This window comes from Pararge aegeria, chromosome 9 (genome assembly GCF_905163445.1).
Source record: "Pararge aegeria chromosome 9, ilParAegt1.1, whole genome shotgun sequence".
Taxonomy (NCBI): Eukaryota; Metazoa; Arthropoda; class Insecta; order Lepidoptera; family Nymphalidae; genus Pararge; species Pararge aegeria.
The window spans coordinates 7,592,329-7,606,496 of record NC_053188.1 but is presented as its reverse complement, the minus strand read 5'-3'; the positions used below and the strand labels follow the sequence as shown (position 1 = coordinate 7,606,496).

The 14,168-nt window shown below is 33.3% G+C and overlaps 2 protein-coding genes across 2 annotated transcripts in view; both read right to left on the bottom strand.

The window, feature by feature from the left end:
• LOC120626258 (PDZ and LIM domain protein 3-like) overlaps positions 1-2,763 on the bottom strand; it is a 93,561-nt gene extending 90,798 nt beyond the window's left edge. Inside the window, exon 1 of the mRNA XM_039893692.1 lies at positions 2,538-2,763. The gene's annotated coding sequence lies outside the window, so the exon portion shown is untranslated. The remainder of the gene's footprint in view (positions 1-2,537) is intronic.
• Positions 2,764-5,847: 3,084 nt separating this feature from the next.
• On the bottom strand, positions 5,848-13,953 carry LOC120626273 (ras-related protein Rab-27A). Its single transcript, XM_039893713.1, has 5 exons — positions 13,485-13,953; positions 12,362-12,429; positions 11,654-11,768; positions 10,796-10,992; positions 5,848-10,168 (listed from the first exon to the last, which is right to left on the bottom strand). The coding sequence occupies exons 1-5, from the start codon at positions 13,641-13,643 to the stop codon at positions 10,063-10,065; spliced, it is 645 nt and encodes a 214-aa protein (XP_039749647.1). The 5' UTR covers positions 13,644-13,953; the 3' UTR covers positions 5,848-10,062.
• Between the last annotated feature and the right edge of the window lie 215 nt (positions 13,954-14,168).

The window sequence follows — 14,168 nt, the reverse complement described above, 5'->3', positions numbered from 1 at the left end:
GAAATGTACGACATTATTATTTATCATTAATGTATACAATTCTTCTTTATGTGTGTTCTTCACCTAACTCCTAAACGGCTGGATCAAATTTTTTGTGCGGACCGCGACTTGACTTGACTTGAGGACTTTCGCGCACATTTCTGTTATACTCTCATATATCTTATTTATAATACACATTTATGTATTAGTAGGCAAGCTGGGATACAGTTACACAACAATATAAAACACGGACAAAGCTGAGCTACTCTCAGCTTCGTCCGTGTTCAATAATTTTAGCTAGTCATCAATAATTTTAGCACCTAGGTCAATGGCAATGATATCACGCACGTTTCTGTGCTAAATGTGTTGTCTTCACATCTGTTACGATTAATAACGTGTAATTGAAACATCCATTGTTCTTTTAGGAGAGGTTTACACAGAAACGGCGAGGCGTGGAGAGGTGACGATTTCAACAGCATTTTAACTTTTTATTTTATTAAAAGGTATAGGCTCTTGAAACTGAAATAACATAATATTGTCTTTAAATTTAAATAAACATTTGTAACCTAAGTGTAATTTTTTTTTAACTTATAAGTTAAACCTGCCTATATGCAAATAAAAACTCTTTGGTATTTTGCTTTGTAGCTGCTGAATTAAAACTAAACCAACAATGACATTTTCGCATTCACTTGCCTGCGCAGTTTAAGTTTCCCCAGCTTTCAAAACACGTGTAATTTTCGAAATTATTATATATTAATTTTCGAAAACGACGACACGTGAAATTACGTCGTAGCAGTACCTACGCCAAGCCTACCTACATATAAATCGATTTATGTTTTGAACCTTATTGATGGTTTATACTCACTCCAGAATTTCAGAGTTATTTCGCTTCCCTGAACAGCATCGGAGAGCAAGTCAGTCTCGGTTATTAACATCATTATAAGTCAGAACAGTTTTGGTGAAAAACTAGTGGTAAGGACTTTGGTCTTCCTTTCTTGGTGACCGTTTGATAACCACATTTTTGCAACCTTGCAGAGTTATGTGAGTTTTAAGCACCTCTTGGTAAGTGATAGGCTGGCACCAAGCCACGGCCGAAGCCTCCCACCAAACAAATCATGTAAAAGCAATTATAGCATACCTACTCTTACCTTAATCTACTCAGTTTGGTATCTTTATTTCCGAGTCTATCTATCCCCAGAATTTCTTGGGATGGCTAGCATAACTGACCTGTTCATTCGATAAGTACTTTTATTTAAGAATAAAAAATAACTTTACTTGTTACGACGACATCTTTTGCATTCAGAGTCCATTGATATCTTAACTGCGCGAAAAACGCGTCTTGCAACGTAAATTTTGACACCTCTTCTTAACGTCACAAATTATATTATGATTTGGTGCACTTGACCGCAAATAAGTACTAAATAGGAATCACATCTAGGAGTACATATCTACGTCAAGAATAATAAGTATTATGGTATAAGGTACCTACTCTGATACCTATACCTAACCTGAAGGTAGTATGGATATATTGGGCATATCAGACATAAGTTTCAGGGTTGATAGGTTAGGCACTTAACAGAACGACTCCGACAGATAATTTTCCTTAAATATAACCGACAAATCCCTCATTAAAGGTTGTTACATTAGTAAATCCCTCCTAAAAAAGCTATACTAATGGCACCTAATGCAGTAGGTAGGTACAAAAACAGCAAATAAATATCGACTTAATCAAAAAAAAAATCCGCCGCGTTATTTTATTCGTCCGAGAGATGGGATTCACCACCACCTCCAACAGATAAATAGGTATAAAGTGAAAATATAATTATTATGGACGATTCGAAAATTTGAATTATAGTAAACTAAAGTGTTTGTAAATATAATTAAAAAAAATAAATGGTAAAAGCTACTTAGATTAACTTGCTAGAGGTATATACACATGGTATTTTAATAAATAGGTATACTACCTACTTACCATGTATAATAAAATATATATTATTATTAATTTATTATTAAGTGTTTACCTTAGTAGCTAGCGTAAATCACGTAATTATTTTTTACGAAAATCTAATTAAGTGACCGTAGAATTTTATAACAATTAATTAAATTCTCTAATAATTTAAAGACATTAATAAATAACTATAGTATTAATTTGAATATATTCTCATAAGTATTGTGAGTACCTACTTACATATGCGTTTCTTGGTTTTAGAAAAAAAATATTTTAAAAACATATGTATTCCATTATTTCGTACTTATCTTTTTACGTAAATAATCTTTAAATTACTTTAAAGATAAAGTCATTTAAACATCGTTTGATTTGGAAGTATTAAATAACAATAAAAGCAGACATTCATAAAGAATGTCTTATTTTTTTTATTTTTATTTATTTATTTCGACATACCTACCTATTTGTGTTTCTTTTACTTCGAAAACATACTTTACATTATAAAGTAATGAAAAAGAGTTTAGGTATACTACCAACATTTTTTTATCTTTAATATGAATTTAAAAATACAACTAATATTCAGGCAATTTGGATCTAATAGGTATCTACTTACCGTGGCAGCTTGCTATAGCAGATACACTTTCCTTTTCTCGTATATTCGCCTACAGGTTATCCTCGTACTACGAATGACACCGCACAAATAGCATACACATTACAAACGTCCTTACGCGTACAATTTCAGCTGCAACCCGAGACGAAAACCGCGAGTATTTACTCGTCACTGATCAATTCATGCCGTCTTACAAAACACGACTCGGTGCTATAAAACTCGTGGAGCCGGCTGCACAATCTGTTGTCTTACAATACATAAACAAACTGACTAGCACTCTGAACATAGCTTCGTGTGAGAGGGGACCCGAAAGCAACATCGCACTGCACAGTTTTGAATTTCAGTACACTCTAACATTGAAACTAAAGTCTATACCGTACGCATAAATGCACTTCGTTTACAAATGTATCCAAACAATTGAATCCTTTTAGTCATTGTTTAGAAGAGTTCCCAGCAAATATGATAGTATCACTAATATTGAGAGGGCTTTAGATTAGCGCTAGTGTGACGTACGCGTAAAAGTTCTGCGGCTGCGCGCTGGATAAACGAAGGGGAAACGATCCTTTGCAACCAAACAATTTTATACACTGTGGCCTTGAACATAAGGCTTACTTACAACTGCATTGTGTCCTCACCAGATTATCGAGAACAATGCAAACTAATTTAAACTCTGGAAATAGTGAACATAAGTCCTCAAATCGAATAAACCTCTTTAATTAAACACTGCAAGCGGATATATCACGTGTGCTTAGGGATTTGGAGATAGAGATTGCTGCAAGGTGAACACCCAGCTCTTAACTTTGAATTTAATTTATGGGTAATTCGATCACGCTGCACCGTAAACGATCTATTTTTAAAACAAGGCTAAGGCGGCCAGCCTATGGTTTTAATCTTTTAAGCTATTACGTCTACGGATAGCCAGTTTCGATCTCAATTCATCCTCTGTTTATGCCCTATTCTATTCTATTTGCAATCAAGAGTTTTAGACCCGCCACATTCTTGAATGTGGGTTGTCGGAGTATAACGATTCTATTATCATAATATAGCGGGGACCGCTGGCAGAACGTGCTCTCCGTGGCACGGAATTGGTCAACCCATATCCCATATCCTAACTCTGGGCTGGTACTGGAATTTCTTGATGCAAATCCATATCCAATATTTCACTAACATTGTTGTAGCCTGACCCGGTAATCAAATCCAAGACCTTGTGATCCTCGTGATTAATCGAACATGGTAGGTAACCTTTCGTTAGATATGGGCAGCAATAATCAGGCCGAGGGAGCCACCTTAATGGTCACTGCCACAGATACTAAACAGTTGATAAAAAAAAAAATTAAATAACATCTCGAACACAAGTTTTTTTAGGGTAAACAGTTCATCTCATGTAATACTCCCAAGCCACTGCGTAACTTATAGTGATTGTAAGATAGGAATATGTCAGCCCGAAGATGCCTCTAGATGTTCGCGCATTGAACGTGCCTGCTACGACGAACTAAACCCACGCCGCGCGACGCGACGTACTACACCAGTCTATGACCATGGTAGGCGACAATGATCAAGACTAACAGCGCATGAAGTCGTGTACCTACAGAATGCTTCAGCGACAAACCAATGCACCACACACTTGATTTTTCGGAGCTTAGCTCATCAGAAGCGATAGGAGAAAAATATTCGACAATTCATAGCTGTCTAGAGCATAACAGTTTCTTAAGTAAGAATAAACTTACAGTGCAATATACTAGGTTACATAAAATTCATAATTCGTTTAAAGGAAATTGCATACAATTTTACAATAAACTACCAATTGACATCTTGGAGACGTCTCTTAAAAAGTTCAAAGTTTGTATTAAACGTAAGCTTATAGAAAAGTCCTATTATAGTATAAAGGACTACGTCAACGATAAAAAAGCTTGGGTGTAAATTATTGCTCTAACCAGGTTGCTCTTCTAATAATTTAAAATGACATTGTGAGATGGCGATAACAAAAAAAAAAAAAAAACACCCGGCTAAGTTTGTTGTGGGCTTCTTCTTAGACCGGGACGCGTTTGGAACCCTCGTAGCTTTAGTTTTAAGTTTACGAATGTGGTTATCGCCATCATCTCACTACCGTGTAATTCTTATGTACGCATCAAAAGTGCCACCTGTGGGCCTACTTGAATAAAGATATTTTTGACTTTGACTTTATTATCTCTGGTCTCATACCGCGTGACTAGTTACATTATTAAAATACACTTGTTAGGTATACTCGTACCGACCTACAATGTTAAGCTACATACACTTTTGCTTAGCAATTGTTGAAGATTTTGTCAAAACTAAACACCGAATTTTAGAAGAAATGGTGACCAAACACAATAAACTTATACACGGATTTTTAACTGACGAGGTGAGGTAATTGATACTGTTCTGTATCAACAGGATAGGAATGGGATATGAAATCTCGCTCAGCAATTTACCTATAAATAAAAATAACTTAATATTGTTTAATCGTTTAATTGGAATACATCTGAAACATTAATCGTATAACAAATCGACTCGTACACAAATTGACACCAAAATTAGCGGTTGGACAAAAAGCTAAAATGTTGACAAAGACTTAGAATAAAAAACCTATTCCACTTTATTTAACTTACAGCATTGTGGGTAAATAATGAAATTACCATTTTATCTATAATTCCCTTCTTTTTACTTTTGTAGACTTTATGAAGCATATATTAAATCGAAAATAACAGCGCCACCTAGTAGGAATTTTTGTATTATTATGAATTGAAAGGTAATTTCATTGATATAAACGTTTATTCTCAAATTTTTCATCATTACAATTCCAAAATTAATATTGTGTCAACGTTATACGAAGCGGGCAATTAGTGCCCACTTTAGCGTGTACAGTTGTATCCCTTGTGCGAAACATCACAACTCTTGCTCAAAAACGGGGCGGCAGCTGTTTCTTTTAACCTGAGATGGTAGCGTGTGAGTTAATTAGAGTATGGCAGTTATAAGCCATATAGGTTTCTACGCGACATTGTACCAGAACGCTAGAACGATTGGCGGCACGTCAATGTCAGTAAGGTGGTAATTGACCTCTCATAGTATTCTGAGCATAACATTATAAAAAGTTCGTGATTGTTCGAAGTACATAAAGGAGAGCGATTTAAATATTCAATAGCCGGCAACTATTTTATACATTAGTAAATAAATCATTTTAAATTTGCGTAATTACCGGTTTCAGAATATAAACACTGCTTTCCTGCTAACTTATGTTTGTCCTTGCACAGTTAGATATAAACATTATGAGTTTAACAACTCATATATATATTATTAAAATGGAATAGTTTTATGAGAACATAGCCGTAATGTTTTTAAAGATAAAGAAATATAATACAACAGTTAACGTCAAGTTGGGTAATGAACTTTTCTTTTCATGTTACTTTGGCAGTCAACAGATAATATATGTTATTGTTTTTAACGCCCGCCGCAAAAAGAGATTTGTATGTCTGTAGTGTATTTATGGCCAATTTCTGTGGCGGTCTAAAAGTCTAAAAGAAAAAAAGGAAACTTAAAAAAAGCCAAAGAATTCCAAACAAGGCCAAAATATATACCAAATAATTAAGACACAGGTGGAGGCTCTGCACATATGCAAAACGAAAAAAAACTTACCTGCCACCTTACAGGTATTTTAAAGACAAGCGATCGTACATTTCGTTTCTGAAATAAAAAATATGACGAATCCAATACAACTATTTTCCAGCTCCGAGAAGATATTTTGTTTTGCCTTCAACAACAAAATGTCTTCTTAACTTTGTATATGTGGTGCAAGAAGTCACTTTCCAATTCTGTTGTCTTTTGCAAAAAGTAGTTAAGTACATTACATTTGGGGCAGACTGAAAGCTTCATATAGTTTATCTGTCTTGGCTTAGAACGCAAGTTCAGCCACGTACGTACCACTTCTGGGCAGGTTTCTATACAGGCTACAAAAGGAAATACTAGTCATACACTGATGCACTTTGTTTAATTAAACAAGTGCAGCAGGTTCTTAGGTCTGTAAAAACAAAAGTGGATGAAAAAACATTTTAACTACTTCTGTGTATGTCCGTAAGCTGTGTATGTGCGTTTCCAATTTTAAAATATTTGATGATTTGATTGAACACACCTTATACTAGAAAAAGTAAACTATATTTTTGTAATCGTCCGAGTAACATTGAAAAGAAAAAAATAGTTAAATTACCCAACTGTTTCGTAAGTAAAGCTATAAATATACCCGAGACAATAATTGAATGTAACATGTATAATTTTTATAAATTGGTAATAAGTATATTAATATTAATAAATATTTAAGTACATTACAAGTACACTATGAATATTAAATTTGGTTCAATATATAATATATAACAATAATCTAGAAAATCGATTGATGGTAGATATTTTGATATGGCTAATTTAATTCAAATATTTAACTTCTAGCGTACAGTGAGCTTCAAATAACATGATTACATTGAGGTTCATTTATCGCACACAATTTATTTCTTTTTAAATCTCTTACATAACTGAAGAATAATAAAACGACCAAAAAAGAAACAAAAAAAAGTTTGTTCTACAAATGTTTAAGTACATCCCGCAGAAATACTTTAAATAAAAAATAACTCCCAGATTCAATTATGTTCCAAATTCCATCACAATTTCACAGACACATTCGCATTTATAATACTAGGTTTGGATGATATTAGTTCCCTGAGAAAATATTGGACAGGGTTAAGGGAAATCTCTGGAAGATATCAGTAGGTCGGAATATTTATTCTCCACAAATATTTCTTCGAATAGTACATAATTGCCCGAAACCCTCACTTATACCAACGACAGCAATAAGATTTAAAGACATGTTGATGGAAAGAAATGGTGCTTTGATGATATTTTAGATGCTCACTGTACCTACCCAATGCTAAAGAAGTCTTCTTTATAAAAACTGCGCCTAAGCAATGACACCAAATGTGACATTAAATCAAGCTATAACAACAAGCTAAAAGCTAATATAAACTTCAAATGCATGAATTTGGCAGACAATTTCGTGCAAATAAAACTCAAGTGCATGGCAATGTAATGCTAAATAACATCAGCAAAACCAATATACAAAATAACATGACTAGAAAAAATGTACCCTGCACTTTGGAGGAACACATAATAACTTAGATAATATGTAATATACTTAAAGAAATAAAATAAAAATAAAACACTCAATAATTATTATTATACGGGTAAGGACCAACTTTTTTACGGATGCACAAAAGAATTCACAACGAAACGTCTCCACTAAGAAAACTAATACACAGAAGTTGTAAATGTTCTTAGCTATGTTTGATGAAAATCTGTCCAAGATGGCCGCCGCCACAAAATGGCGGATCATACATTTTTTCACGACTCCCTTAGCATGGGTATCAAAAGACAGGGCTTGAATAGACACATACTTGAAAGAATAAAAAATAGAATATAATTATCAACTCATGCAATAACAGAGCTGGTCCTGGGAAGCACTATGACCATGTATATTTCTGACAAGCAGCATTGATACAATGGTCACTAGGAATGTCTGCCACCAATGCGTTTTTAAAAAAATTGGTCCTGACCCATATATTAGTGATTTGACCCATATATTTAATGTCACACAAACCTCTAAACTAAGGTATGTGTGACAGGTAAATTAGGTTTGGTTCTGGAGTGCTACCTTATAGAACTATGTTGTTACCTGTCACACTCATATTTTTTTAAGGCTAGGGAAATCTATTTATTGATTCCTATACAAGTTAGTCTTTGACTGCTATCTCACCTGCTGGTAAACAACCATGCGGTTTAAGATGGTAACGAGCAGTGGCGTGCACCGGAATTTTGACCAGGGTATGCATAAAGAAGAAAGTGGACATAACATTGAAAAATCATTCCCCTTTTATGAGTTATACAAAAAATTTAGGTATGCAGTGCTTTTGTGCATGCATGAAGTGCACGCCACTGGTAACGAGATAACCTTTTAGAGGCATGGCAGTTACATTAAACTCATACCCCTAATTGGTTTCTACGCGTCATAATACCGGAACGCTAAATCGTCTAGCGGCACGTCTTTGTCAGTAAGGTGGTAAATCCCACTTTAAACCACAGGACTCACCATCAAGGAGGACGTCAAAATCTCAAGGGACTACTGCGGTATCGCTAGATAAAATTCGTTCCCTTCATTTTTAATTTTACTTTCATCGACTTTCCCTCTGCCTCGTGGGATTTTTTACTCTACTACGAATTTAAATACGTTAATTTTTCTTTTTGTAGTTGTGGTCGGAAAAGAATTTGTCAACCTAATTCCTTATATATTTATCCCTAGCCTCACAAAAAATATTTCTTAAATATTAAAACATAATAAACATTGAGCCTAAAATAATAATAGAAATAATTTAAGCATTTGCGCACTTGGAGTAATAAAATTCTCATAAAATTCTAAAAAAACTCAAGACTGAATCTTGTAAAAGAGCAGATCTTAATATGTAACAAACAATGGATTGTTTTGATTTTGTCATATGACTATAAAAATTAAAATCAGTCTCAAAACAGGTCTTTTGGCATTATTTTCCCTAGTAGTATACATTAATAAAGGGAAACTTAAGCTTTTATTAGGCGAACGAACTTTATGATGGGCCCAAAAATATTTTTAAGGTATTCATTCAATTATAACATTGGTCCAAAAATTTGTATAGAATCCTAAATATATTTTTATTATTATATAATAACAATAGTGTTTATCAACAATTTTTAAGACAATCGTATGACATAACAAAAGTATTTTTCTTAATACTTAATCATAACAAAGAAATAAAAAAACCATACAAACAAGTCATTAAACCATAAGTTTAAATAAAATATTCACCATTTCAATAGTGCATTACTGCAGTTGCCAGCATAAAAGGCATTGATGGAAGAATGTGTGGTGGTGATTGGAAAAGTTGTACAGTACTTTTTTTAAAATGTCTTCACTTGAACTCATTCTGTCAAATACTTTTCAAAATCAATGACAAACAATGAACAACAAAAATGTTTCCAAATTAAAATAACTTGTTTTTTTTTCAATAAACAACTTTCTAGGTACCAGCCACTTCTAAAATTTAAATCAAACCTCCGATAAGTTACCTCCTCGATTGCTGTTTCGGAGTAGAAGATCATTCCATTTTTAAGTTACACAAAAGATGTGATTTTACTATGTAATTTACTTTGCCCAGATATGGTTTTTCATAAAAATTTTGCTGGCCTGCACATATTTGCCAGAACAAACATTTCAATTAATCTCAAAGAAGGTTGTCAAAATAATGTTCAAATTACCAAGCGAGTTTGAGAAACAACTTTTATGGAACTTTATGTTTTAAAATTCATGATGATGATTGGGGATTGACATTGCTGTCACTTGATAAACAGTATGTAAGTAACATTGTACTTAAAAATATTTCAGGGCACCAAATACTTTTATACCACGGAATGTATCAAAATCGTAGTTTGTACAGTTTTAGCAGGAGCACAACTTTCTATCCTGCTTCGCTTGGAGTCGTTGCAAGGATTGACGCCTTCGGCCCGACGCGCAAAGCATCGCATATTCAACAGAAGTTTCCATTCTGCAATGAGTAAATAATACTTCATCATCATCAACCCATTACCAGTCAACTTCAGGGCATGGAGACCCTCGCAGAATGAGAAGGGTTTAGGCCGTAGTCTACCATACTGGCCAAGTGTGGATTACTCTAGACTACTTAGTCAATGTTAAAAGTTTGTATATCTAGAAGTTTGTTAATCTTTTGCACCACAATACCTGAACAAATTTGGCTGAAATTTGGAATAGAGATATATTATAGATAGATCTTTTGATTCATCAACCTCCTTGGCATAGCAGTAAGAGTTGTGGTATAAGCGGGAGGTCCCAGGTTCAAGCCAGATGGACCATTATTTTTTTAATACTAATTTATTTATTTATTTCTGGACCCAATTCAAACTCGTGGACAGAAACTGGTGTATAAAAATGAGAACAAATTAATAAATGGTTACTACTAATAATAAGAGGCAACCCAACGCCAAGTTGCCTTGTTTGTGTTATAGAAATTTGCATCCAATTTATTAAAACTGGTCCAATGGCTAAACAAGCTCTCTGAGCACCTAATGATCTGTAATAGAAACCTGCCCACCGCTAGCTCAAAAAACGTAGCAATTAAATAGCAAATAATATGTAAGTGCTCTATGCTTGTTACCTGTACATAATCTTATCAAGTAAGATTTCAATTGCACGGTCAATGTTTAATCCTGTTTTGGCGCTTGTTTCCAGATATGGTAAGTTGTGGTTCTTTGCAAACTCTCTAGCACGATTTTGATTAACTAATCGTTTTTCTTGTAGATCGCATTTATGACCGCACAAAACGATGTCTGGATCATCACTGAGACTGTGTGTCTGTAAGAACAAAACAAAAAATATGTTAAAAACTTCATCAAATTAGGTTTTTTAAGTTTCATACCCTCTAAATTAACTTATGACCATAATTGAAATAAAACAAGAAAAAAGAATAATTATTAATTAGCATCACAATCAGCTGTCTATTTTTTTTTCAGCTCTAGTTTACAGCTCTTATGAGAAAAACAATCAAACACAAAAACTTGTTTGCACAAATTGAACTAACATACAGTGGAATGCTCAATAAGCATCTCAACTTTCTGATTACAGACACAACCAAGCCAACATAAATAAATCCAAAGGTAATATATTATGTAGTTCTGGTTATTAGTGTAAATTATGTTTAAGAGCCAAAAGAGGTTTATAAAATTACATTCATAAGAGCCAAAAGAGGGTTAAAAAATCAAACAGCTTTCATATCAATAATAATTTGACATAGATAAAAGGATCCATCTCACATTGTGCAGTTTTGAGATTATGTTATATATTTCTAATGTCAGTGAGAAAAACACTGCAGAACTACTGTAACATTATGGGAAATTTATTTGGAATATCTATTTATTTTTTACTACATCCAATTTTTGACATAGAAGTCTGCTGTGGGAACAATGCGGTTTGTTATAATGTTTTAATTTGATATAGTATTTTTAACATTATTTACCTTTAATTGTTCTATCCAATTGCGCACTTCCAAAAACGAAGCTTCATTTGTTAAATCAAAAAGCAGTAAGAAGCCCATCGCATCTCTATAAAAAGCAGTTGTCAAGCTCCTGAATCTATAAATTTAGTAAAAATATATATATAGCAACATAAATCCGGTAAACGGCGTGTCGGACGCCCCCTACTAGATGGAGCGACGACCTCCGAAAAGTGGCAGGCATCGACTGGATGAGGAAAGCCGAAAATAGGAAAAGTTGGCGCTGCTTGAAAGAGGCCTATGTTCAGCAGTGGACGCACAATGGCTGATAATGATGATGATGATGAACATAAATACATTTATCATTACATGACCATATAGTACTAGGTACCATAAATGCCCATCCCAAGACACATTGCTTGTTTGCAATAATGATGACACATCTGGAAATTAGAGACTTTCTTAGGAGAGCATTTTTTTTACTTTTGGTTTAACATACTTTCAAAATAAAAAGAATAGAACTATAGTCTTAGTCATCTAGAGAAATGTTGTCATTGTAGCTGAAACTATATTTTATTCAATACTTGGTTTTACAAAAAAATTGCTTTATTTTATTCTTGCTGCAAATGAGCAATATATTATAGAACAGCTCAAAATAGTCAAATTCTGAATAATCAGAACAAAACCAAATTGTAAGAGTTTCAGAGTAAACACAACATTGTACATAGCTACCTTTCTTGCCCGGCAGTGTCCCATAATTGTAAATGTATACGGTGTTGCCTTGAATTTTGATGATATATCTTAAAAAAGAGAGTTTAAACATTATTAAATAAAAGACCTTTAGAAGATACTATAGTCGTAAAAATATAATAGGCCCGTTTTGACATTTGTCATCGCGACGTAACTAGTTATGGAACCATAAGACTCTGTACTCGATACTCACGATAAATCAATTCAAGTTTGTATCAGTACTGGATTGATATTATTATGTATTGTAAAGTGTTCGTTCGTTCAAAGTATTCCTTTAACTTCACAACCAATACGCGTAACTGGCTGTTGATTATACGTCCACTTTTCAACATGTTGAAACAGAGTTAGTACTATATAAAAACAAACACAAAAATCGAGTCAAATCACTATGTTTAAATTAATGTCCAAAATAGAAGAGCCATAGTTAACGTAAAAGTAAACAATATATATCAAACTTAAACGAGCGCACAGTCAACTTTACAAGATGAGGAACGAAAAACTGCGCAGTGCGCGTGGGGACGCTTCAGTCATGTGCCGCTTGGTCAGATACATCAACTCAGACTCATTATTTAGAACCCATTTTGAGAACCAAGCTCATTGTAGCAGTAAAAAAAACTACACAATATATAATTTCGATATTCAGTAAAAAAAATGGTTACAGCTCTAGTATAAAAAAAAAAAAGACTAAGAACGTAACTGTTTTCGGAACGTTTCGCAACAATTATAAATTGCATGCTACTATGAAGTAAGCGCAAAAAGAATACTCGCGATATATTCTTTCGTATTATTTAACGTCCCAAAAAAATTTACGTATTTTTTAAAACACTGTATGTAATTGATTTTTATTTTTTTGTTTCTTTCAGTTTCGTTCCAAGTTACATTTTATGGTCTTGCACAAATGTCAAAACGGGCCTATTACATTTTTACGACTATAAGAATTAATACCTACATTATATATAGTATTAAAGAATCTCAGTGGTAAGTATTTACATTTATTTGACTTATTTACTAAGTAGTAGGATACAGGTAACGAAATTAATGGTTGTGAATGTACTGAAATCCTTTATTACTAAAACTGATAGCAATTAAAACAAATTTCACTTACCACAGTTTTTTCTCTGAAGTCTATGCCAACAGTTGATATGAATTGAGTGTGAAAAACTCCGTCCGTATATTTGTATAAAAAACTCGTTTTCCCAACACCGGAGTCACCGACACATAAAAGTTTAATCAGATAATCGTAGTCCATGTTGGGAGTAATCATATTTTATTGTGCTTTATACCATATTGAAATAAAACAACAATATTGTAGCAAGTGCTTCCTTGATTCATAATCTTCTGGATTCAAATCAATTCTATTTTATCAGATTTCATGTAAATATTCCAATGTAATGGCAATTGTTCCCAATTTCAAAAGGATAAAATTCTAAACTCCAAATAAAAACTAAAATGGATCAACAGTAACTAGCTATTCAGTTTCAGTATTCAAAAAAATCTATAAATCATCACCACGGAATCCACAGATTAGCGATTTTATAACTTTCACCCAGACTAGACTTGTAACTGTAAGAAAATATATCAATTTTTTTCATTAAATCGGTATTGTTTAGGTTGAATAACAAATTTTCTTCAAATCAGCTGAAATATAATGATTTTTGATAAAGATGTTGGTAAAACACCATAGCGACGACGGTGAGCTTTACAGACGTGCGCGAAAATTATTGATAATACATGTAAAATAATCGACTACATGTTATAATAGTAATTATCATCACCAAAAAAAGTCTAA

Excerpts from the sequence above, each read along its gene's own strand:
- LOC120626273 (XM_039893713.1), bottom strand. The coding sequence starts at position 13,643 with ATGATTACTCCCAACATGGACTACGATTATCTGATTAAACTTTTATGT. Across the intron at positions 12,430-13,484 it reads ACTTCAGAGAAAAAACTGTG|ATATATCATCAAAATTCAAG; the intron begins GTAAGTGAAATT and ends CTCTTTTTTAAG. Across the intron at positions 11,769-12,361 it reads GACACTGCCGGGCAAGAAAG|ATTCAGGAGCTTGACAACTG; the intron begins GTAGCTATGTAC and ends CTAAATTTATAG.